The 26,429-nt window shown below is 44.2% G+C and overlaps 1 protein-coding gene across 3 annotated transcripts in view; it reads right to left on the reverse strand.

The window, feature by feature from the left end:
* Positions 1-26,429, reverse strand: part of Vps8 (VPS8 subunit of CORVET complex) — a 216,731-nt gene that overhangs the window by 20,678 nt on the left and 169,624 nt on the right. For all 3 annotated transcript variants that reach the window (XM_038345871.2, XM_038345872.2, XM_038345876.2), the window contains one exon: positions 9,960-10,013. In XM_038345871.2, the coding sequence (XP_038201799.1) occupies positions 9,960-10,013 (54 nt within the window). The remainder of the gene's footprint in view (positions 1-9,959; positions 10,014-26,429) is intronic.

Raw genomic sequence — 26,429 nt, forward strand, 5'->3', positions numbered from 1 at the left:
AGGTTGATGGTGTTACCCCGCTGAGACCAGGTTAAGCCCCACTCTAAGTTACTCTGTAGTGTACAAAACAGTAATTTTCAGGCTGAATGCCCTAGGAGACTCCATTTACAATCAGTTTTGACTCCATTTTGAGGGAGAAGGGTGACATCAGGCCCTGGTGGACCTAAAATTCTACCATCCTGTAGCCACCTCCTATCTAGAAGAGATGGACAAGTGACTTATTCCTGTGACTAGAAAATGCACTGGGGAGAGTTGAAACGGTGGGGACACATGGACATATGAAAATTCTCTTGAGGAGACTAGGTCCAAGAATTTTTTGGGTTTACCAGATTTAGGAAACAGTGCAACTCTCTTACCCATACCCTATACAGTGAATACTTAAAATGTGGTAGCATAGCCCCAACACAATGGATCGTCTGATACCAGGTGTGCATTAAGGACCGAGGGCTCCTGAACTCAGACTAGTCCCCCATTGTTAATGCGCCTACTCCACAATGCCTGCCCACCTATGTGCCCATAGGGTGTATCCTTTTCCCTCTGCAGTCACGTTCTGCAGCTTTGCTCTCAAGTTCTCTCTGCGCTGGTCTAGTTTGTATCTGCGGACTCTCTCAGCTCACTGCTGTAGCCTCTTTATTTTGTATTCATTCTGTAATGCACACACATGCACAGACACACACAGACAGATGGACACACACACAAACATACAGTGTGTATGCTATGCAATTTGAGAATTAATATTAGTAATTATCAGTAATTAAGACTGACCAATGTTAAGTTTCAAACCCCAAACCTGGGACAAAAGGCTGAGGTGTCTATTTATATTAAAGTTGGACCTGGCCTCCAGGTTCTCCCAGCATCCCTCAGTCCCTACCTGTTACAGGGTATGACTCACAAACCCTTCCTTTTACCTTGAACTCTCCAGCCCCAAGGCTGGGTTGCCTTTCCCCAAGCTGCCCTTCCCTTATAATCCGACATTTTGGTTATCCACTCTTTTCTGGATCTTTGATCTCCTGGCTGCTGCCCCTGACTATCCTTTCTCCCTCTCCCCTTCTCCCATATGGCCCAGCTCAGTCTGCTCATGCCCCCTCTGGACTCTCCCAGACGTCCCTGTATCTGGCTATGCTCTCCTGCATATCTGCAATAAACCTTCACCACCAACCTAGGAGCAATCATGACCTTTCTTCTCCCTTTTCTTTTTTCCATTTAGCCAGGCTACCAAGGTGGATGGATTTAATGACAAAAGCAGTCACTGAACCACAAAACCTTGTGAATTTGATTGTATTCAATAAATTCTGACACTGTGGAAAGACATGGTGTATTTGCATGTTCCTTGTATGGCCTGTTCAGGAGATGCCCACTATTAGGAAGACAGCTCTTAGTCAGGGCTTCCCAAGGTGGAACCGGAGAGGTGAGAAGCTCACCCCCAGCATGGCAGCCCAAGGAGCTCCACACATTCTGACCCTAACTGTGACTGATGAAAAACACTAAAACCAAACCAAAAAACCATGGAAAGATTCTAGAAATAGTCCTGGTGAAAAAGGGCAAATGAAAAACTGAAGAAAATCTGAAGAAAAAAGTAAGTCTATGACCTCAGTGAGAGTAGTGTCTGTGTCTGAACAAAGCCTCTTCCCTGCAGCATCCAGCTCAGCCAGGGGGACTCCAAGCAGACACTGCACCCAGGAGCACGGGTACTCTGGGAAGAGGCGGCCTTCAGTACTCCCCGGCCTGCCTTCCATGATGCGTGTCTGGGCTAAGTCCTAGATGGCCGCCCCTGTTGGTGGGGTTCTCTCTGGGAGGCTGTGTGCTACCCTCCCACCCTTCCCCAGCTTGTGAGGCTGTTTCACAAGCTGAAAGCAAAAGAACTCAAAAGATAATCCTTTCTGTCAGACCCTCTAAAGCTTTCATTTATGACAAGAAATCCAAATCTTTTCATTTTCTCCCACCTTGTAAAACCTTTAGGCAAATGTCTTAATCTCCTCCATGTAACTATTGTGTACAAAAAGGCCCTGCTGCATTCTTGGAACTTCAGTGACATGAGTGACCAACCCCTTCCCCGATTCCTTTTCTTTTGGGTCAATTGCAGGACTGGAGCAATGACTCAGCAGTAAGGAACATGACCATTCTTGTAGGGCATTAGGATATTTTTATGCCACATGGTTATACTAACATGGTGACATCACATGGCATGTATCCTTAAACCTTAGTAAAGATGGCTGCAAGCCATGAGACATCATTCATTTTGATGAGGTCATCAGTAAGATGGAGGACAGCCATAGGGTTGCTATTTAAAAACATCTATTCACCTAAACAAGAGTCAAATCTAAGTTACATATACAGTATATTCTAGACAAAAGATGAATCACATATATACCCATGTACCTTTTGTTAGATGTTTAAAGCCAAATTTTGTTACAGATTTTATTGATTTTAAACCAACCCAATGAACTTATTATGCAGGGGACCTGGGTCCAGTTTCCAGCCACCACATGGTGGCTCACAATTGTCCAACTCCACTTCCAGAGGATTCAATGCCCTCTTTTAGCCTCTGAGGCCACAGGCGTGCATGTGATACACAGACACACGCAGACAAAACACTCATACACATAAATATCTCTATATCTCTCTGAAACTAGCCATCTGTTAAAGGCTGTGCAGTTGGACCCCAGCCAATGGGGAAAGGGCACAGCCACCACCTGTCTTAGGATGAAAACCTGTCTGGTTGAGCATGTCCTTCTGTCTCTGTGAACATGGCAACCTGCCTCATGGAGGCACTTTAACTGGGGTGATGGGCTCTTATTTGTGACCCTGAGCTTACTTCTAACTGCTGGACCACAGCCGGCACCATTCTAATGGGGCAATACAGAACATTTCCACTGTCCCTGTCCAGAGCCCTAGATGCGGAAGGGAAGATTCTCCCCACAGGCTCATACACTGACAGCTCCTCCCCGCTCTCTTCTGAAAAGAACTGGCTTCATCAAAATCAGGCTCAGAGATGTTTAAACCCTTAAACATCTTAAGGACATGGGAGTTGTGAAAGGTAACAGAACGGAGATTTTCAGATGTGAAGCAGATACAACCTAGACTATAGGGCGACTCTACAGGAGAACTGAGGAAAACAATTGGGAGGGGCCCTTGGGTACAGGAAGATATAGACTTCAGGAATGACTACTTAGAAAGAATCAGAGTTGGCACCCTGGGCTTGGACAACTATTTCTGTCTTAGTTCACTGTTGAAAACAAAACAGCTGGGTGTGTCCAAAGAATAAAGCTAGAGTCTGCCAACACCACAACCCAGGGCTATCCCAGGGGACGGCAGCATTCATCCCTAGGGAGCAGTATCAGAAGCTTAATCGTGGAGACCAGGCCGTGACTGCTGTTACTCCACAGTGCTCGGCTGTGCCTGGCTTTGGGGTACTCCACAGTGTGTACAACAGTGTGCTCGGCTGTGCCTGACTTTGGGGTACTCCACAGTGTGTACAACTGTGTGCTCGGCTGTGCCTGGCTTTGGGGTACTCCACAGTGTGCAGAACAGTGTGCTCAGTTGTGCCTGACTTTGGGGTACTCCACAGTGTGCAGAACAGTGTGCTCAACTGTGCCTGACTTTGGGGAACTCCACAGTGTGTACAATAGTATGCTTGGCTGTGGCTGGCTTTGGGAAACTCCATTTTATAAAGAAGCATTTAGCTCCACAGAGGCAGGTGACTTAATCTCCTCCTTCCACCCTTACAGTACCAACTCTCCAACACGGTCCAGGGGTACGGCCTGACAAGGGCTCACTCCTAAAGTGAAAAAGCACTACCTATAAGCTTACCCAAGTATGCAGGGATAGCTGGGCACATGGGCATATGAAGATCGTATCAAAAAGCCAGGCCCAATAATAGACCAAATGCACCAGGCTAACAAAGGGCATAGCATCTTCACCTGGACCCAATAGGTTTAAAGCAGCCCCTCTAGATGGCAGTATTTCTGTCCTAAATGACAGCATGGGCTCAGTTCAGTCTGAACACTTGACCAGGTAAACAGCATTGCTAGCTGTCTTAGTTAGAATTTCTATTGCTGTGAAGAGACACCATGACCAAGGCAGCTCTTCTAAAGGAAAACATATAATGTGTGTTGGTTTATGGTTTCAGAGGTGTAGTCCAGTGTCATCATTGTGGGACATGGCGGTATGCACAGTCATGGTGCTGGAGGAGGAGCTGAGAGCTCTACATCTTGATCCTCAGGAAGCAGGAAGAAACAATAAGACACTAGGATCAGCTTAAGCGGCTGAAACCTCAAAGCCCCGCCTCCAGTGATACACTTCCTCTAACAAGGCCACACCTCCTAATAGTGCCACCCCCTATGACATTATGGGGCCAATCACACTCAAACCACCACCGCTTGGGAGGCTGCAGAGACGGCTCAGTGGGTGAAAGTGCTGCCCCGCAAGCCTGACCACCTGGTTTGATCCCTGGAACCCAGAATGGAAGGAGAGAAATGATTAATGTGAGTTGCCTTCTGACCTCCACATGGTACCGGGGCATTCACATCCATGTCTACCTCTCTCTCCCAGGAGCCACTATGAGGGTTCTTCAGAATGAAAATGATTCCAGCTATTTCAAATGCACATGGATAAACAAGGAGAACCAGAAAATGTAACTGCAATCGTAAAACACTATATAAATTCCCGTTTTCACAGTTTCTCACAACTGATTTTTAAAAAGTAACTGTATACTATGCATGCAATGGAAACAGAGCCTGTAACAAATCAGACCTATACAATCGGAATTGGCTTAAAACAGAAACAACCACAAAGTAAAAGTGTGTGGCTCCTCTAAGAAGGCTTCCTGGTTTGCCAGGACAAACAGCGCTGATTCTTTTGGGAGGTCTGGCTATGAAGCATTTAAATAGGGTCTGTGAGCAGAGTGCTACAGCTTGCTTTATGGCAACATAGACCGGCTGTGTGCCTAAAAATAAGGCAATGTACATGGCTCTCAGAGGCAGCGAACATGCCTCCACCAACAAAATGATGTGTCAATGTGGTTGACTACATCCATATAAAAAAGCCCGAGAGATCTCAAAATGAAATTCTAGACACCAACAAAAAAAAAGCCCCAAAAGCCCCCAAAAAACCCAAAAAACAAAAACCAGAGTTTAGGCAGCTTTTTGGTAGCAGCATTTTCTTGGATGGGCTCTGTTTGATAGAAGGAAGCAGAGGCATGATTCCTTTAAGAGAGCTCTTCCTGATTCAGCAGTAACAGCCCCTCACCGCCAAAACAAACAAACAAACAAACAAACAAACAAACAAAATGCATGGCTTCAAAATGCAGCTTCCTGGACCATGCTGCCAGCATGAACTGTTTCTTTCAGGAGGCCAAGCACTTGAATGGGGTTTGTAGGTAGCATGCTGCAAGTTACTTGATGGCAGCATGGGCCAACTGGTTACCGGAGTTGAGGCGGTGAGCCAGGCAGTCTCAGAGGCAATGAACAGACCTCCACCATGTTGGACTGGGTGGGGCCAAAAAGGCAAAGCAGCCTTAACCTAGCCAAGCTACTTTGCATTTTAAGAAGTGCTCCTGGACAGAAAAGGATTCCAGATACACAATAGGACAGATTCAGACATAAAAGACCTCTAAATGAGACACAGTATGTTTAAAAATGTATGTAGGCTTGGGAGAGATAAGAAAAAGAGTAAAGAGATAGTAAGTATAAGAGTACAGGCAGTCATGGATTAAAGGAGTAAAGATAATAAAATATTAAATTTGTAGAAAAATAGAGTAAGAAAATAAGCCATGAAAAAATAGAATATACAAAGAGAGTCTAGATTATGTATATTATTGTGTTTTCTTTGAAATTTTTGACTGTGAAGGGGCTAAGTATAAAGAGGCATTTCATTGTATGGGATGCTAAGCTAAACTAACATATTTATTTTAAAGGTGTCAAAATTTGGGTCTAAGGATATGTCATTTTGGAAAAGAGGTTCTTCTTTTGTTTCCACAGAGGATGAGAACCTGTGGAATCTTTCCAGACTAATGTAGTTTGATGAATCAAGAACCTACCAAAAGGTCGCTGTGAACACCCCCAAAAATTACTGTGCCCAACAAAAAGCAGGAAGCAGTTTGGAGAGAACTATGCCTAAATTCCCTAAATGATTGTTTATAAATGTTTGTTTACATTTACACTGAGAAGGTAGTATACATGCCTTCAATTTAATTTTTTTTATAGCAGAGTTAATACTCTTTAAAAATGGACTTCTGGCCGGGGCGGTGGTGGCGCCTCGCCTTTAAATCCCAGCACTCGGGAGGGTAGAGGCAGGCGGATCTCTGTGAGTTCGAGGCCAGCCTGGTCTACAAGAGCTAGTTCCAGGACAGGCTCTAAAAAAGCTGAAGAGAAACCCTGTCTCGAAAAACCAAAAAAAGAAAAAAGAAAAAAAAAAGAAGTTAGACTTTTCATGACAACGAGACTCATCTGCTCCTGGCAGCACAATTACTTCAAGGGATGATTGAGCACTGAAGAGGCTCCTTATGGTGTTGTTAGCCATTTGGGTTAGAAACTGCTCTTGCCTGAACTGCTTGATGGTCTGCTGTATGAACAGGACTTGCAGGGCCCACAGGAAAATGACTGCTGAAGCTGCCTTAAAAAGGTGAGACAGTCCTTTGGGGTTCCTGCGTCAGGAAAGAGTCTGCTAGACATTCTGCAGGACACAGAAGAAAGCAACTGATGGACTTTGCCAGTAGAAGGCAAAACAGATCTTCAAATTTCCTGCTTCATGGAAAAGTCTGCTGGATACTATGGGCCTGTAGACTGAAGATGGGTACCTGCAACATTAAAGAACTATGGGTCCAGGCAGCAAGATGTCTCTGTCAATTTCTAGAGTTTTGGAAGTTGCTTACAATGCACTTCCTGTTTACTTAGGTAATATTATATCTTTGATGAAGTTGAAGAATAGATAGTTATAATTATAGTTTTCCTTAGTTTTGATAAAAGATAAAGTATATATAAATTTTGTAACTGGAGATACTTAACACCCTGCAAATGAACTAAAAGAAAATTCAAAATTCTTACTTGGTAAAATTAATGGTTTTTAATCAGTACAGTGAATACTAGATATAGATTCTCCTTGATAAAATAAAAGCTATTCAAGATGTGTAGGTAAGGAAGAATACTTGAAAAGTACCCATTCTTACATGGGGAAGGAACAGGTGTACTCCTGGCCACTTGAAAATGACACGAAGGGCCATGTGCATGCAGTCCTGGCTCGGGAAGTTTCTTTCTTGAGACAAGGTCTCACTCTGTATCCCTGGCTGGTCTGGAACTCACAACACAGACCAGGCTCGACTCAAGCTCATAGAGAACCACCTGCCTCTGCCTCCCGAGTGCTGGGACTAAAGGTGCTCCCACACATTCAGGACATTCCTTAAGATGCCATAAATTAGCAGGACTAACAGACATCTGAAGGCGGGCGCCCTTCTCTGGTGTCAGTCAGATGTCAGAAACTACACAGCGAGGCATTACCAAGTTTGAAAAACAGGCTGCATCAATCTACTTCTAAATGAGTATTTATTTAATAAATACCTAGCTGTGTGGCAGAATTTGCCCCACATCTGTAGAGGAGCAGCTCACCATCCTTCCGAGTCCCTCATTGTTCTTCTAATCACAAAGAACGCGAGACGCGAGGTTACACCAGACTGCTCAGCCACCCAAAAACAAAGCCCCATCTTGGTGCTGGCACAGCATCCTGCACTCTTTACTTGGCATTGTCACGCGGCATGATAACTGTGAGATCACCTGTCTAACGCTGAGATTCATGAGACCAGAGGCAGCACTTTCACCTCTAGTCCAATGCTTAAGCTCTGTAGCATTAAGAAATACTTGATGATTGGATGATAATATGTAAGTGACATGATTAACTGAAAAGACACATGGGAGTCAGAAGGCCCATGTTAAACAGCAGTGTTCACCATGGTATTTGCTAGGTATCAAACATAAGTGTTTCATTTATTTTTTAGCACAATTCTAAGATCATCACTATCTTATCCAGGAAGAAAATTGATGTGAGATGTCCTTGCATATGCTATTAATATTGGCTGATGAATAAAGCTGCTTTGGCCTATGGCAGGGCAGAATATAGCTGGGCAGGCAATCCAAGCAGAGATACAGGAAGAAGACAGGGTCAAGAGAAGCACTAGCAGCTGTCAGAGGAGAAAGATATCAGAGCATCACTGGTAAGCCACGGGCCATATGGTGATGCACAGATGAATAGAAATGGGTTAATTAAAAATAAGAACTGGCTAGTAATAAGTCTGAGCCATTGGTCAAAAAATTATGGTTAATATTAACTCTCTGAATGATTATTTTTTATAAGCAGCTGTGGGACTGGGCGGGATGCAGAAAAGCCCCCAGCTACAGAAAATAGAAGCAGCCTTTTCAGAGCCTTTGAGTTTAGGTGAAGCCTATGCTTTAAATTATCGTGTTGGAAGTGTTCTACATGGATAGTGTTCAAGAGCTTCTACAAACCAACATCCCTGTCTTCTAACTCCTTCCTGTTTACTGAGTGAGACTTACTGTGACTGGCTGCTGACTGTACCCAGAGGTTCATGAAGGTCTTCACAGCAGTTGCTGTGGACATTTGGGAAGGGGCCTGATAGGAGACCTTGAGCCTTTGGGAACTGTGGGATGCTGGCTTCATCCTCTCTCTGCTGTCTGGCTCATAATATGAGCACCTGTTTCAAATGTGCTCCTTTCACGATGTATCACTGGCTCTTAAAGCCCACACCCACAAGGCTGCCAGGACATGAATCCAAACCCACATAGGAAACGATCTCCTCTTCTGTGTAACTGCATTTCACAGGAGTGACAGAAAACTGCGAGGGGGCTCTGAGAAGTCACACTCTCCCCCTTATTCTTGCCTGCCCGTGATGCCTTGAAAGAGCAGAGATATTCCTGTAAAACACGTTTCAGGACTTTGCAGACGTTGTGTCTAGCTCTTATCCTTTTCTGTTTGAAAACGTCAGGGCTTATAGGCAGAGAAAAGGGACGGGCGTGTGTCACACTGCTTCGGAGCTAAACCAGCTGTTAGTAAACAGAGCCACAAGTTGTCATTTTTGTTCCACAAATACTTTGCTGACGTCACTGCTAGCTAAAATTTAAAAAAAGGCTGGGAAGGGTACAAAATCAAAATAAAACACCAAAACCCAGCACTTCAACTATCAGAAAAAATGGCAAAGAAAGGAGGCAGAAAGCCTGGCTACTTCTACCCTTCAGCGCCAATGGTTCTCGACCTTCCTAATGCTTTAATACCCCAACCATAAAATTATTTCGTTGTTACTTCATAACTGTAATTTTGCCACTTTTATGAATCGTAATGTAAGCATCTGCTATTAAGGATATTTGATATGTGACCTCTGTGGAAGGGTTGTGACCACAGGCAGAGAAGAGCGGGACACAGAGAGGGGCTGCAGTGGCTCTCTTAATGCCGTCTGAGCACTGCCCAGGTCAGAGACTCACAGCCCATCAGAGTTTATCTGCTGATACAGTGGCAGAAGATACCCAGTCCAGCATCTACTGATGACCCTTTGTGCGGCGTGTGCTGAAAAGCACTTTCTCTAGACAGTTTATTTTGGGCACAGCTCTCTGGAAGGAAAATGTGTCCGTGAGAAAGCTAGACAGCTTTCCCCTCAGAATATTCTTCATCTGCCACTGCCTTGGACATGAGGATGCCAGCCCTGGCAGGCCGTGGGTGCTAACCCCACAATGCATCAGTTCTTAGTTGCCAGGAGACTGATTGCTGGGCCCGAAATCCCACAGGGCTGGTCTAAAAGAAGCAGGGAATTCTAGCAACATACGGAAGCACCCAATCAGAAGCAGCCTGAGAACACTAACGTGAGTAAAGGACATTGCTCATTAGAGAGGACTGACCACACAGGAGAAGGTGCAGGGGTGGGGGAGGCAGCTCTCTGGGAGCTTGCCTTTGAGACTCACCTTTCTGACAGCAGGGTCCTCTTTGGTCTGCTGGTATGATGGCAGCGCTTTTGCCTGGAAAAGAGGGAAACATTTCAGTAACTTTTTGGATCTGATTAGACCCACACTGCCAAAAATTCAACTAAAATGGGTGTAGGCAAACTTAAAACAACAAAACAGAACCTGAAACTCAAGCTATTTTCAGAGGAACAATGAATTGAAGTTTATGGAAAAAAATTCTGGAAATCACAAAGTCAATAACCAGGCAACACAGAAGTATGAAAAGGGTACCACAACTGAATGATGGTGTGTGTTCTTATGTGGACGTGTACAGAGGCCAAAGGGCATCAGGTGTCCTCAGCCACACCTCCACCCCATTTTAGAAGACAGGGTCTCTTGCTGCATCTGGACTGGTTAGACTGGCAGGCTAGTGAATTCCATGGATCCACTTGTTCCTTCTTCCCCAGAGCTGGGGTTACAGGTGGTGACCAGGCGCCTGGCTTGCTATGTGACTGCTGGGAATCTGAAGAGGGCCCTTACCAAGTGGCACCTGTACCTTCAGACTGATCAAATGGTGAGAAACTAAGCTGCCATGGAGTCTCTCTGGTAATGTTGGTCAGTGGAGCACAGACAATGCTCGGCACCGCAGAGGCCAGGAGAGAAAGAACTCATGCTACACTTGCTACAATGTGAGTGAATTGCAATCTGAGCTGCATATAAGTCAGAGAAAAAGCACATAGAGCGTACAGTTTTGTTTATCTAAAATTCGAGATAATGCAAACAAACTTGGTGTGTCAAAGAATGAGTGTGTGGCTGCCGGTGGCGGGAAAAGTTCCTGGTGGCACTGGGTGGAGGCAGAGCATGATCGTGAGTGTGGTGATAGTCACTTCATTTGTACATATCTCAAACTCATGAACATTATCTGGAGTTTATATTAAAGATCACGTTAAAAACATTTAGGTAATTTATAGACTACAGCTACATCAGTCTTAGAAGCTTATAGCTTTATGTGCTGTGTTAGAAAATAAGAGAGGCTTAAGAGCAAGAATCTGCATTTCAAATTTGAGAAACTAAAAGAGGATTAAAATAAAATCAAACTAAGCAGAAGAAAGAAAAGCAGAGACACCAAGACAATCCAGGCCACTGCCACTCTGATCCCCACTAGAACCTATTGGCAAGAGCATCCTCTTGAACACCACTATACTGGTCACAGGAGAGATGAAGTTGGTCCTGACCAAGGAGCTCCTCCTGCTAGCCTACTTTCACAGTATCAAGCCATGCTATGTAGACCACTGGCATTGGGGAGAGTCATCAGCCGTCTTTCCAGCTGTGAGCCTTGTGAGCTATAATAATGACAGGAATGGCAAGACCTGTCGCAGGGGTGCATGAGTGCTCTAGGGGTAACCAACTGCTTTGCGATTGGATTTAAGGCCTGCTCTACAGGAGGAAACACATGTTTGATACTATACCCTAAGAACCCGTGGCCTAGGAGCTCACAGGTCCTGGCCCTGGGAGAACCTGTTACAATTATTTTTCTAGGTGGACACAGAATCAAACTGCCCTTCAAATTCCCATCTCCATACCCACACATTAGTGCAGCTCTCAGGCTTCATCACAGAAGTCTCCATGTGCAGTAGATGGCAGTTAGCACAGGAACTCACCACAGCCAATGAGACAGTTACATCACCATCCACCCAAGGCTCGGGGACCATGACAAAAGAGGAGACAGAGAACCAGAGCAAAACAGCGTCTTCTGGACACAACAGGACCATTGCATGAGCTCAGAGCAGCTGTGGTTGCCTGCACAAGGTCAACCCAGCAGACATTCCAACATGGACTGGGAGAGACTCATGAGCCCAGCCCCTAACTGAGATGCCACCAACACGTGGCAGCTTCTGGACGAGGGAGAGTCAGTTTTATTTAAGGATGTGGCTTCTGGTAGGGAGACCACATTCCAGTGGATGGCCCCATAACCAGGGGTATAGGGTAGCACAAACTGGACCTAGTGACTTATTTAAAAGAGGAGATAAAGGTGGGCGGGAGGAGAGGGTGGTAAGAATTAGGGGTGAGGGATGAATATGATCAAAATACATCATATGCATATATGAATTTCTCAGAGAATAAAAATATTAAATATGTTCAAGAACCAGCAGAGCTGTGGCCAGCAAGACGTTATCAAAGCACACATGAACAACATCAGCTGGAGATCAAGTCTGAACACAGCCGGCAGCGGGTAAACAAAGGCTGCCATTTGTGAGCTTGGTGCAGGAGAATTGTCTGTATTCTGTCAATCGTATTTTAAATAAACGCTGATTGGCTGATAGCCAGGCAGGAAGTATAGGCGGGAAAACCAGACAGGTGGAGCAATAAGAATAGGAGAATTCTGGGAAGCAGGAAGCTCCCTTGCCCATTCCTGCCCAGACCACCGAGAAGCAAGATGTAACCTGCCCGGCTGAGAAAGGTACTGAGCCATGTGGCTATCATAGTTAAGGATAATGGGGTAATAATATGTTATAAGAGCTAATACAAAGCCTGAGCTAATGGGCCAATCAGTTTATAACCTAATGTAGACTCTCCGTGTGATTTTCTTTGGGCCTTGCTGGCTGTGGGAACAGGGCAGGACAGAAACCCCACAAGCAGCCCCTCATGTTACATGAGCTGTTAGGGTGAATGAGGAAACGGATTCAAATTTTATCCAAAATGAGCTAGAAATGGTCAAATAACATAAAGAAATAAGATACAAATCAGAAATATGAAATAAGAAACGATAAAGAAGCCGGGCGGTGGTGGCGCACGCCTTTAATCCCAGCACTCGGGAGGCAGAGGCAGGCGGATCTCTGAGTTCGAGGCCAGCCTGGTCTACAAGAGCTAGTTCCAGGACAGGCTCTAGAAACTACAGGGAAACTCTGCCTCGAAAAGAAAAAAAAAAAGAAAAAAGAAAAAAAAAAAAGAAACGATAAAGAACCAGATGAAGTGCGTAAGTTGTCAGAAGCGTGCGTGTGACTACAATGTCTCCCACAGGACTGTGACTACCAGCTTGCACTGCAATTTAATATTTGAAGTTAGGCTCCTAAAGCAATAAAACGCTGGCACACACAAGTTTTACATTATAACTTCTGAGATGTGGAGGAGTGAAAGCATGATTCAGAATCTCATGTTTAAGATGTGCAAGCATAACCTCATTTTCCACAAAATACAGAATGAGGTGGCCGTATCTAAGCAACTTAGTTTCCCAGTGAGCATAAGCACCTGTCTTAGTTAGCGTTCTATTGCTGTGAAGAGTCACCATGACCACAGCAACTCTTGTAAAGAAAAACATTTAAGGGGGTGGCTTACAGTTCAGAGGTTTAGTCCATTATTATCATGGTGGGAAACAAGGCAGCATGCAGGCAGACATGTTGCAGGAGCTGAGTCCTTACATGTTGATCCAAAGGCAACAGAAAGTAGTCTGAGATACTGGCTGTGGCTTGAGCATATATGAGACCTCAAAGCCCACCCCCTCAGTGACACACTTCCTCCAACAAGGCCAGCACCACTACTTTTGCAGTCATTTTCTTTCAAACCACCCTGGCCCCAAAGCCTTGTAGCCCATCATAATGCAAAAATGCATTCAGTCCAATTTCAAAAGTCCCTATAGTATATACCTTATTTAAAAGTTTAAAGTTCAAAGTCTCTTCTGAGATTCATGCAATCTCTTAACTGTAATCTCCTATAAAATTAAAATAAAAAAGATCACATACTTCCAACATATAATGGCACATGATATACATTACCATTCCAAAATGTAGGGAAAGGAAGCATAGTGAGGAAATACTGGACCAAAGCAAGACTGAAAATCAGTTGGGCAAACTTCAAACTCTGCATCTCTATTTCTGATGTCAAAATGTTCTTCAGATCTCCAAATTCTTTCAGCTCTGTTGACTGCAACATCTTTCTTTTGGGCTGGTTCTACTCCGTTAGCAGCTTTCCTCAGTAGGCATCCCATGGCTCTGGCATCTTAAACATCTTGGGGTCTCCTAGGTAATCCAAGCCTTACCTTCTCAGTTTCACACAATGGCCTCCCTAGGCTTTCATTCAGGGACACCCCTGACACATGCCTGGCCTCAGTGGCTTTTCTTAGTCACGAAGGCAAATTCCATAGCCCCTTTCGGCTATCCTCAACTCTAGAAACACATGGCCAAAGCTGCCAAGTTCTGCTACTTACTTGGGCTGGAACATAGACCCTTCGCTCATTACATTTCACTAACTCTCTGTTTTCAGTGTTTTCCTTCACTGCCTAAGCTTGGGTGTCCTGAAACTCCAAGATCCACTAGCTGCTGCCTTCCCTGTTCTGGATAAAGGTGTGCACCACCATACCCGGCTCTAAGCTTTCCTTTTATTCCTTTTCACGCTTTAGAAATTTACTGGGGTGGGATCTTGTCCTGAGGTCGCCACTCCCTTTTCCTAACCTGTTTCTCCCCTTGCCCACTGGACTTAGCTCCACTCCACTTCTGCTTTTCTCCTCAAATATTTTTCCTTGTTCAGCCTGATCCTTTTCATTATACATCTTCATTAGAGCTACCACTAATGACCACACTACAGAGTCTACACTAGGATGTTTAGTGATTTCCTCTGCTAAGGAAATTAATCCAAAACTCTTTAGCCTCAGAAAACTTTTAAAGCAAGGGAAAAAGGCAGCCACAATCTCTACCAAAATATCACAAGAATGATTTCTAGGCAACATACTAAAATGCTTCTCCTCTGAAACCTTTTAAGCTACCCCCACAGTTCAAATCACTCTTAGAGGCACTGTCTTCCATGCTCCTACTGGTATGGCCCATTAAGAGCAGCACTGAAAACATTCCACTGCTTTCCTAATGCAAACTCCCAAAGTCCAAATTCCTTTAAATAAAAGCATAGTTGGGCCTTTCACACCAATACCCCAGTGTGGTGATTTGAAAAAAAAATGGCCTCCAAAGGGAGTGGCACTTTTAGGATGTATGGCCTTGTTGGAGTAGGTGTGGTCTTGTTAGAAGAAGTGTGTCACTGTGGAGGTGGGCTTTGGGGTCTCATATATGCTAAAGCAAAGCCAAGTGAGGCAGATCACTTCCTGTTGCCTGCCTATTAGGATGGAGTGCTTTCAGCACCAGCACCATATCTGCCTGCACACCACTATGTCCCACTATGATAATAATGGACTAAACCTTTGAGCTGTAAGCAAGTCACCACAATTAAATGTTTTCTTTTATAAGAGTTGCCATGGTCATGGTGTCTCTTCACAGTAATAAAAACTCAAAGACACCCAGTCCCTAGTACCAACTTCTGCCTTAGTTAGGGTTTCTATTGCTGTGAAGACACGCCATGATCTTGGCAACTTATAAAGGAAAACATTTAATTATGGTGGCTTGTTTACAGTTCAGAGGTTTAGTCCATCACTGTCATGGTAGAAAGCAAGGCATCATGCAGGTAGATGTGGTGCTGCAGCAGAGTCCTTACGTCTTGATCCAAAAGCAACAGGAAATGAACTGAGACACTGGGTGTGGGTTGAGCATATGTGAGACCTCAAAGTCCACCCCCACAGTGACACATTTCCTCCAACAAGGCCACACCTACCCCAACAAAGCCACAGCTCCTGATAGTGCCATTCCATTTGGGGTCATTTTCCTTCCAACCACCACAGCATCCTTATGGATGCTGGAAGCTGAACACTAGTTTCAGAGCCTGAATTAAGAACAGTTACAGCACTGAATATTCAGCAAGTACCTGTAAGGAAGATGGACTCTCTATCTGAGAAGCGTTTAGGAACTTTAAAGAAATGTAAGCTTTACTAGACATGTGGAAATGTATCTACAATTATGTCTTAATAGTTACATATTTGTGCTGGTTTTTTTTTTTTCAAACACAAACTGAGACATATCTGGGAATCTCAATCGAGAAAATGCCTCCTAAGACTGGCCTGTAGGCAAATCTGTCAGGCATTTCCTCGATCAATGGTAGATGTGGGAAGGCCCAGATCATGGTGGGTGGTGTTCTCCTTATCAGGTGATCCTGGGTTGTATAAGAAAGCGGGCTTGAGCGCAATGTTAGAGAAAACCAGTAAGCAGCAGGTACTCCTTCTCTGCTGGGTTCCTGCCCAAGTTCCCGCCCCGACTTCCCTCCACGCTGGACTGTGACCTCAGAGTTGTGAAAGGCGATGAATCCTGTCCTCCCCAAGCTGCTTTTGGTCATGGTGTTTGCCACAGCAACAGAAACCCTAAGACAGTATCTTACTACCCATATGGAGATGATTAAAAGAGAAATAATATAGTATATATTTTGAGATTTTATGTGCTCAGTACCACAGGAGGCTCATTGTGGGCATAATTTTATTTAATCTACACTACCTCTTCTAATGTGGCATCTGCTACACATTTTAGGGATAAGAAAACTAAGTATAGTGTTGGAAGAAGACCATGTGCTCTAAAGTGTTGTCTAAGAAAATTCAAGTTGCCTGTTTCTAGGATTTAGGCTTCTAACTGCTATATTATCTAACGTCTTGGCAGACAGAAAAGTAAGAAGGCTCCCACAAAAATGAATCTCTTAAAGCATGTTAAGTTTCTAGGAGGGAACAGGAAAAAGTCAGTAAACGGCACAAAAGAGCCCCTTCTGTTCTGCTCCGCTGGCACCACGAGCCTGTCATCACGTCTACGACATCTGCCCTGAGACTCTCTGAATCAGATGAAGATGAGTTTTCTTCCACTAGCTTTTGTGCGGGCCAAAGCTGTGAATACAGACTCGTGCCTACTAAGAATTATGAAGACACTACTAATTTCTAGTACTGTTAGCTGCTCAGCAACCACAACCCTGCTGGTTTTATTCACGTTGTAATGCTGACCGATGCTCACTATCACTTCCCAGCTGTGTTTGAGCCATGACTAAGAGACGCAGCAGTCTACCGTGTTTGCCGATTCCAAAAAGGCCAAAGTGGAGCATCTTATGCCAGACAAAAGCACAAAATGATACAGTTCTGTCAGTTTCTTCATGATTTTCATGGAAAGCCCTCCCTCTGCAGATTTCTGGGGTTTCTTTATAATTCAACAAGGAAAACTGGAAAAAGATAATCAAACAATGAATACTGCCTTTGCTGGATTTGTTTTGTGTTTTGTTTTTTTCTACCGTTCTTGTTTTCCCTGACAATTTCATACATGTATTTAATGTATTTTGATAATACATTTTTCCCCCTTATGAATCTGAAATACACAAAATCACTTCAAACCCTTAAAAGATAAAATATTCTTTAGGTCTGGACTGTTAAAATATTCAAAGTATAGTTGGTCTTTGCTGCTATATAGAAATACAGTTATTTTTAATAATATTGACTTTATATCCTAGAAGTCTGCCAACAATTATTTATGGATTTTTGTGATAAACTTTGAAAAACTCCAAAAAACAACATCAACAAAATTGATACAAATTCCAAAAAGGAAACATCAGCAAAACTGATAATAAAGTAAATCTAAAGGGCATAGTTCTTTAAATACAGAACTTACAAGTATAGACCCAGACCCAAGCACAATGAAACAGAAAATATGAACAGTTGTAGCTACTAAAGAAATTCAATTTCTTTTTTTTTTAATATTTTAAAAAAATATTTTATTCTGTCTGTATGTGTGTCTATGCACGCCAGAAGAGGGCGCCAGATCCCATTACAGATGGTTGTGAGCCACCATGTGGTTGCTGGGAATTGAACTCAGGACCTTTGGAAGAGCAGGCAGTGCTCTTAACCTCTGAGCCATCTCTCCAGTCCTAAGAAACTCAATTTCTTATAGAACAAAATTCTAAATCTAGAAGTGAATTCCAGCACATATTAGTATCCCACTTGTGAAGTCAAACATACATTTATCGATAATAAATAAAACATAACCATCACTGTAGGGTGGCTGGCTGGTCCCAGGCTCTGCATCCAGATGATGTGGAAGAGGATGAAACCAGTGCACGAGCTCTCAGGCCCAGTGCGGTTCCCCCAGTCTCAGCAGAGGAGCCCGCAGCACACACCAGCGCAGGGACTGTGCGAGGAGAATACTGAGTGCTTGTGAGGACACTCAAAGAAAAGGAGTCTAGAGACCTCAGTTAAACGTGGAATTGTTCTTGGACTTTGCTTTGTGCTCCTCCAGGGTGTAACAGATAGGAGTGAGTTTACTTCAGATTATTGATTATTGCTTACTATTACTATTCAATTAAATGCTTAAATTATGCCTTATATGCCTCTGTGGAAAAACATGGTTTTGCCATGTGCAGCTTGTCCCTGTGACTATACACAGCTTGAAATCATAAGAACTTTACTCATGTGACCTCTCTTAACCCTCAGGGTATAAACTATCTGAGGCTCTGGGTAAAGTTGGTTATTGCAGAAGACTTTAGTTTGCTTCATTGATCAGCTCCATCCTCCCAGGTCCCACCACCTCTAGAGCAGCAACACTGTGTGACTTCCAGAAACTTCAGAAAGCATAACTCAGATTAAGGGTAAAACCTGGGGGCTGTCCAGACTGTCCTTTCCAAAGTCTGCAAGAGCAGGACTTGGCAGACCTTGGTGTGACATAGCACGACATCAATCCTTTGAAAGTCACAGCAGATGTATGATGTAGCCCGCAAAAAGCGATCTGTTTTTAACTTCTGCTATGATCTTTTTGAAAAGGGAGAAAGAGAATTTCAAAGAAAAGTAGATATTTAAGCTTTAAGAAATGACCTCATGAAAGGCTCTGCAGACATTTTAAAGCAGGCCCGGAACTGGACGTGGCGGTGGTGACTCCCCAAAGAAGACTGTTCTCTCGAGGTTAAGTGTGGGAGCCTCTGGTGTGCAGCAGCAGAGGTTCAGCAGCCCCCTAATCTTTTGTTTAAAAAGATTCCTCTGGAAATGCCTCCGGCAACTCGGCTATGAATCCAGGTGTGCAGATAGCAGATCTGGGACCATGGGTGACACTCTGAGTGACGGCCTTAACAGTGACGCAGTCAAGACTTTGTGAGCTTTGCTACCACAAAATGATTCCTGACTCAGGAAAGTTTACGTGAAAGAGTAATATCACCATTATTTTCTCCTGAAAGTCTTATTTTTTCTGACTTTATTAGAAGGAATATATACACACTGATGGAAATCTAGAGCCCACGGCAGCCACTGCAAACAGAAAGCGGAGTCAGGTCCCACAGTGTGAGCATCGACAGCCACACTCCTGCAATGTCTCCATACTGGACATTACACAGTAGTTCACTGCATTAACATTCCCTACAGTGTGGTGTCTGTCATGGCTACAGAGTTCATTCACTTTATAGAAGTACCATAAATTAACTGAGTAGAGGGCTATTTTGGTTCCTTTAGGTTTTTGAAGTATTAAAGACATGCCATGAGCATACAGATCTGTAACACTCGGCACTCAGGCTACCTACCTGTTGGAGTTCTGCAATGCCACACCTCAAGAGTGCACTTAGCAAAAACCATTGCCAGATTGTCTCCAAGATGGGCCCGTAAGCCTTTTCTCTAAAACCCACAAGGCTCTGACACCAAAAGGATTGCTACCCAAATAATATGGTGCAGAAGAAAATATCAAGGCTTGGTATCAAACCTCAACTGAGAGCAAAATTCGACCTGAGCCACAGCAAGCTTTAAATAGTTTTTATTAACCTGCACGTGGCATTTGGTTAGGGGAGGCTGCTGAGTTCACCTGGGATGACTGTGCAGCACACAGTCCATGGGCTAATGTCCTCATATTATCAACAGTATCTGGTCTCTCTCCTCCCTGTTGCTATGTGATGCTGGTCACGAACCATCTCTCTGTAACTGTCCACTCAGCCAGAACCTCATCTTCAGTCTAGACACTGCCGTTCTCATCTCCAGATGGTCTGGCATTTTCTTTCCTAGCTCTTGTCAATATAGTCAATCTTCCCTGTGGTTTCTCGAGCATCTGGAATAAACTATGCCCTATCAATTCTATCACCTGTACCATTTCTGGGTCAGAAATTGCAAATTTTGACATATTTTCCTGCCTATTTGCTCACCAGGGAGTGGGAATTCTACCTTGTTAGGTGTTATTTATGCTTTAAACTCTTAGTAGACTCTTGGGCTTTGTTCTAAATAGCCATCAGTAGCGCCATCTTTTCAGGGTTTCCTTTTAAGCTTTGTTGGTGGGATCAAAACGGCCCTGCGCCCTAATCCTCTCATCTCCCTTCACAGTGAGATCTTTGGTTGTCTAAATGCACTGTTGGTGATAAAGCTTTGCTTTGGATGCTCTGGGGGAACAGACCAGCTCTACATCCACCTAGTTCTCTTGATGTTTGCTTTTCCTCCTAAACTTCAAGTCGTTTTCTCACCTCTCTTGGAGCTGCGCCTGTCCTGATTCCTGCAAACCCTTGCCACCTCTGGGTTCCAGGGCTCTCTTCTTCGTTGAGACTGGGCTTCTGTCTCAGTTCCTCTTCTCTAACTGATGACTTAGCAAGTTTCGTCAGGTAGTTTATAGACAGTCCTATCTTTTATGTCCTTTGTCACTGTGATAATTTGAATGCAATTGGCTCCCATAAGCTCACAGGGAGTGGCACTATTAGGAGGTGTGGCTTTGTTGGAGTGGGCATGGCCTTGTTAGAGGAAGTGCATCTCTGTGGGGGTGGGCTTTAAGGTTTCCTATAGTCAGGGTACAGCCTAGAGTCTCAGTGGATTCTTGTTGCCTGCAAAATGTAGGACACTCAGCTACTCCTCCAGCACCACATCTCTCTGCATGTAGCCATGCTTCCCACCATGATTGATGGTAATGGAACGAACCTCTGAAACTGTGAGCAAGCCACACATTAAATGTCTGTGAGAGTTGCAGTGGTCATGGTTTTTTCCCAGCAATAGAAATCCTAAGTTATTTTTTTAGGTATCATTGTATTCAACTGTCTGATATCCAATGTCCTCTGAACGATTATTTAATATATTTTACTTATTACCCCCCCACAAGAAACCCCAAAGATATTTTATCCATAAGTGGAAATCTCTGATTTACCTAGGGAAAATTTAAAAAAAAATGGAAACACATTTGGCTAAAAGAATTTACGTCAAGGATTCTGAACTACACACACATATGCACATTAATGAGGTGTTACAGTGTCCACTGCCTCACATCATATCGTCTAATCCACCTTTGGCTGCTATGACGAGCTTGCACAGGCTGTGTAGACTGTAAGCAATAGAAGTTTGTTTGGATTATGTTTCTGGAGGTTGGGAAAACTAAGAGTGAGAGATGCATTGGTGAAAGCCTTCCTGCTACGCCAAACATGTCAGAAGTGAAAACTTGCCAGCTCAGGACCCTTCCTTTTCTTGGAAAGTCTTCTTAATTACAACTGTGAGACCCCAATCTTGTGACCTTATATAACTCTAACCCCAGCATATGAACCTGGTCAAGCTTCCGATACACAACCTGTGAAAGACACACTCATATCCTACCACTTACAAATATGAATACATACATGGTCTGGGAAGATGCCTCACTAGGAAAAGCACTTGCCATGCAAGTTTGAGGATGGGAGTACAGATCCCCAGCTGGGCAGGCATGGAGGCTTGCCTGTAATCTCAGCAGTCAGGTGGCAGAGACGGGGTCCCAGGGCTGGCTAGCTAGAACAACTAAACTCTGAGCTCCAGCTCGGGACATGCTGCTGCCTCACTGAAAAACAGCAGACGAGAGACAGGACACCAACCTCTGACCTGCATACACAGATGCACTCACATCTTACAAACTCAGCCCACACACATGCAAACACACATACACACATGCAAACACAGATATACATACACAAACATTTATACATATATTCAAACACAGACACATACATGCAAACACACATACACACATGCAAACACAGATATACACACATGAAAACATACATGCATACATACATGCAAATAGATACACACATATCAACAAAAAGGGTATTTTTAAATGTGTGCCAGTTTAATAAGTATTTCTAGAGCCTTCTATTAATAAGTGGTTTTTTGTCGTCATTGTTTTTGTTTTTTCAAGACAGGATATCTCTGTGTAACAGTCTGGGCTGTGCTGGTCACTTTGTAGACCAGGCTGTCTTGGAACTCACAGAGAGCCGCCTGCCTCTGCCTCCCAAGTGCTAAGATTAAAGGTGTGCACCACTACCACCCTGCTTAATAAGTATTTCTAAGAGCCTGCTAGTTTAGTACGTTAAGGCAATGGTATACTACTACTTCAATGCACATTACTTTGAACATTGGTAAGATGAGTATTTCCACATTGTTGGAGAATAAAATTTTTAAGCCCTTACATTTCCATAAAAAATTTAGTTATGTACAATAGCTGAAAATTCTTCTTTCATTGTTATTCTCAGGTGTCTTGGACACAAGCCTTTGTTGATTGGTAGGAATGTTAGGCCATTCATTACAACAGATCTAGAAAAGAGGTGAAGACCAGGCCAGTGACAGCTATGGCTGTCTACACACAGCCCAGGACCCAGTAAGTGACAGCTATGGCTGTCTACACACAGCCCAGCCCCTGGCAAGTGACAGCTATGGCTATCTACGCACAGCCCAGGTCCCAGCAAGTGACAGCTATGGCTGTCTACACAGCCCAGCCCCCAGCAAGTGACAGCTATGGCTGTCTACGCACAGCCCAGGCCCCGGGCCATATTACCGCTTTGCTTTAAAACTCCCAGTGTCTCCTATCAGCAAACATGCTGTCACTGCTCCTTCCTTACCAGTTCTGACATTTACACCCCCCACACCATCTCACTGTGCTGCTCAGGTTGGTCTCAAACTCCAGGGACCTTCTTGTCTTAGCTTTCCCAGTAGCTGGGCCTACAAGCACGTGGCTGGCACTGTGCCTGGCTCCCCCACTTCCTCCCTCAGACCCTTTCTGCATGCTCTTCTGTTGTTTCAAATGTTTTGTCAACACGGCTGCTATCTTTGGACCCTTCCAAGATGAGCTTAAGGGCTCTATGTATAGATATGTATATTCCCTGCTGCTCACACTGAGTTTCTCACCTTCTAACATTCTATTTGCCTCTCACACCAACGGTGTGCCGAAGACAATTCAAAACACAGTGTCTGCTATACACTTCACGGAAGTGTCTTCCAGCTCTCCTGCTGGCTAAGATAAACTGCTAGTGACAGCTATGGTCTTGTTGTTTGCTAGTATGAGTTACAGTTGAGCTCAGCTGCTCACCAAACATGCATGAAGCTCTGTGTTTGTTCCCCAGCACCATATAAAACCCATCACAGTGACACGCACCTGTAATCCCGGCACTTGGAAGGTAGGGGTGGGAAGAAGATTCCGGTCAGTCTGGGCCAGATGAGACTTTGTCACAAGCAACAAAACCAAAATGAAACAAAGCTATAAACCAATGTATGTTATTGTGCTGGTTTAGAAGAAAAAGGCTCCCAACTATTATATTAGGAGGTGTGGCCTTGGAGGAAGTAAGTCACTGTGGGGGTTGGGCTTTGAGGTCTCTTTTGCTCAAGTTTCCCTCAGTGTAACTGTCAGTCAACTTCCTCTTACCTGCAAGATGCAGCACTCTCAACTCCAGCACCACATCTGCCTGCCTGCTGCCATGTTCCTCGTCATGATGATAATGGGCTGGAATCTTTGAAATGGTAAGCAAGCCACCCCAATTAACTGCTTTCTTTCTAAGAGCTGCCGAGGTCATGGTGTCTCTTCACAGCAACAGAAACCTTAACTAAGACAGTTATAGTACCAAGAAAGACAATTGGCCCAAGGTAGGTGTATGTTAAATATTGGCTGGAGTAGTGGTTACTTAGTACTATCCATCTATCTATCCATCCATCCATCCACACACACACACACACACACACACACACACACACACACACGATCATTGGAAAACGGACAACTCTGTTAACAAAGTTGTATTTACGTTAGAATCACTGATTATTTCTATGTTTTCTGAGTCATATAAATGCTCATTTGATTTATAAGTTTCATTTAGAAGACATTCTTGAGAAATGCCATTATTACTAAACACTGAGAAGGTAGTATACATGCCTTCAATTTAATTTTTTTATAGCAGAGTTAATACTCTTTAAAAATGGACTTCTGGCCGGGCGGTGGTGGCGCACGCCTTTAATCCCAGCACTCGGGAGGTAGAGGCAGGCGGATCTCTGTGAGTTCGAGGCCAGCCTGGTCTACAAGAGCTAGTTCCAGGACAGGCTCTAAAAAAGCTGCAGAGAAACCCTGTCTCGAAAAACCAAAAAAAGAAAAAAAAAAGAAAAAAAATGGACTTCTGACTTTAAAAAACGAGCTTCTGATTTTATTTTTATTTGTTTTTTGTTTGTTTGTTTGTTTGTTTTGTTTTTTTTTTGAGACAGGGTTTCTCTGCAGCTTTTTTAGAGCCTGTCCTGGAACTAGCTCTTGTAGACCAGGCTGGCCTCGAACTCACAGAGATCAGCCTGCCTCTGAGTGCTGGGATTAAAGGCGTGCGCCACCACCGCCCAGCTAGCTTCTGATTTTATTAAACAGCAAGATGATTTATAGTTCCACAGTATTGTGGGAATTCAAAATACATAATGTGCAAAGTACAGAGAACACAAATATCATTTATTGAATAATTATTTGGAGGTAACAAATTCTGCCCACTAACACTGTTTGTGAATTCATTCTCAAGACAAGATGTGTTCTCAGATGTGTGCAATGCTGAGGGACTGAGGCCAAACTCAATTCCAAGGGGAAGCTTATGTGTTCTCCCCTGAAGTGTACACAGTCATCTTCCTATCAGTAAATGGGAAACTTTTATTTAGATGCCTGCTGTCTCTACAGCAGAGGCTGATTTTGAACAAGATATTATAAAACTCTTAAAGAATGTCTAATTTTTTGAAATTTTAAAAGACTCAACAACTTGAATGTGTCTGGTATGTGACAGCCTGCTGCTAGCTTATTGTCTGCTCTGGAGAATGTCAAACCTGGGCTGTGGAGAGAGTTCTATGGGTATAGAAAGAAGAGTGTGCCACACAAGGACCTGAGTCTGAATCCCCTGAACCCACATAAAACCTAGGCAAGAAGCATGCATGTCTGTAACACACACACCACAAATACGTTAAGAAAAACAGAGAAACACCGTGTGCCCTGGTGAGCGCCACCGGAGGAGGGAACAGGTGATGAAGAGACGTGAGTGATGGAGGAGCCGAGGGGTGCGTGCGCTGTGGAAAGAGGTGGAGCTGGAGACGTGCCAGCAGTGACAGGCATGAGAGGCAGACTGTGCATTGTACTGTTGCCCAGCAAGGTCAGTGGAGCAGCCTGGAGCTTAGGCACCTGCAGATTCAGACACCAAACAAGCAGCCCAGTCACGGATCACTTGAGTTTAGGAAAATGATGGAGGCCTGAGATGAAGAATGGTCTACTTTTTAAACTGGCCCTCCTTGAAGAGCCACCATGTTCTGTATTGCTGCTGAGGGCCATGTGTGGGTCAACGGCTCTGATGTGCCTCAGTTCAGATTGATGTCTAAGGACCGTGTTATTACCTAATGACATGTAGATGTTCACGGCCTGTCCCTTGGTGGTGTCTAGGTCTGGCCTGCACCAAGGGCCATGTCTGGGTCCGAGGTCCTGCCATAGCCAGGTTCTGAGTTGATGTCCATGGCCCACCAAAAGTCGAGCAGAGGTCCCTGGCCTGCACTGCTGCCTGAGGTCATGTTGATGTTGGTGGGCCATGCTGTCACTGGGGGCCATACAGATGTGAGTGTGGCCTGAGTGGCCAAGATGGTTCCAGGTCCGTGCTGCTACAGAAAGCCATGTCTGGGTCTTTGGTCTTACTGTGGCCTGAATCCACACAGATCTCTACGGTTCCTGCTACATCAGAGGGTCTGGTTTGGGTCCACGGCTCTACTGTAAGTGGGAGCACTGTTTGTGGTCTGTGCTCATGCCAGAAGCCATGCCCCTCAGGCCGTGATACTGGTGACTGCAGATGCGCAGCTGAGCAAGAGGAACATGGAAGACTTCTGTGACAACCCCACCTCCACTCCAGCCCCTCCCTCAAACAGTAACAGCCTAAACAAGAAGCCATCCAAGAGAACTCTTAAAAACAGTGACAGGATACTCAAGTGTCATTCTCCACCACAGAGGCTTCCAGCAGGGGTGGGGGAGGGGAAGCACGCAGTTCTATTTTAAGGGGCAGGTCACTCAGGGTAAATAGATAACATGAATTGGACTTTTTTTTTTTTTTTTTGCTAGGAGGAGGTCAGTCACAAGGGTGGGGGGGAATGGACAGGGATGGACTGGGAAGCGAATGTGACAGGGGTGATGTGAAATCCCTAACGAATCAATAAAAATATTATTTTTGGGGGGGGGGGGCAGAAAGAAAAGCAGAACAGAAATAAAAATTACAAAGAGACAAAAGATAAACAGGATTCTGAACTTCATTAATCATGTCTGAGAGCTAGAAAATCTTTTTTCTTTGAACTTATACTTAAAAATGAAGATAAATTCAAGAGTCATTTTTAAAAATTTAAGAGTGAGTTCACCTCATCGAATGCTA

The sequence above is a fragment of the Arvicola amphibius genome, chromosome 10 (genome assembly GCF_903992535.2).
Source record: "Arvicola amphibius chromosome 10, mArvAmp1.2, whole genome shotgun sequence".
Lineage (NCBI taxonomy): Eukaryota > Metazoa > Chordata > Mammalia > Rodentia > Cricetidae > Arvicola > Arvicola amphibius.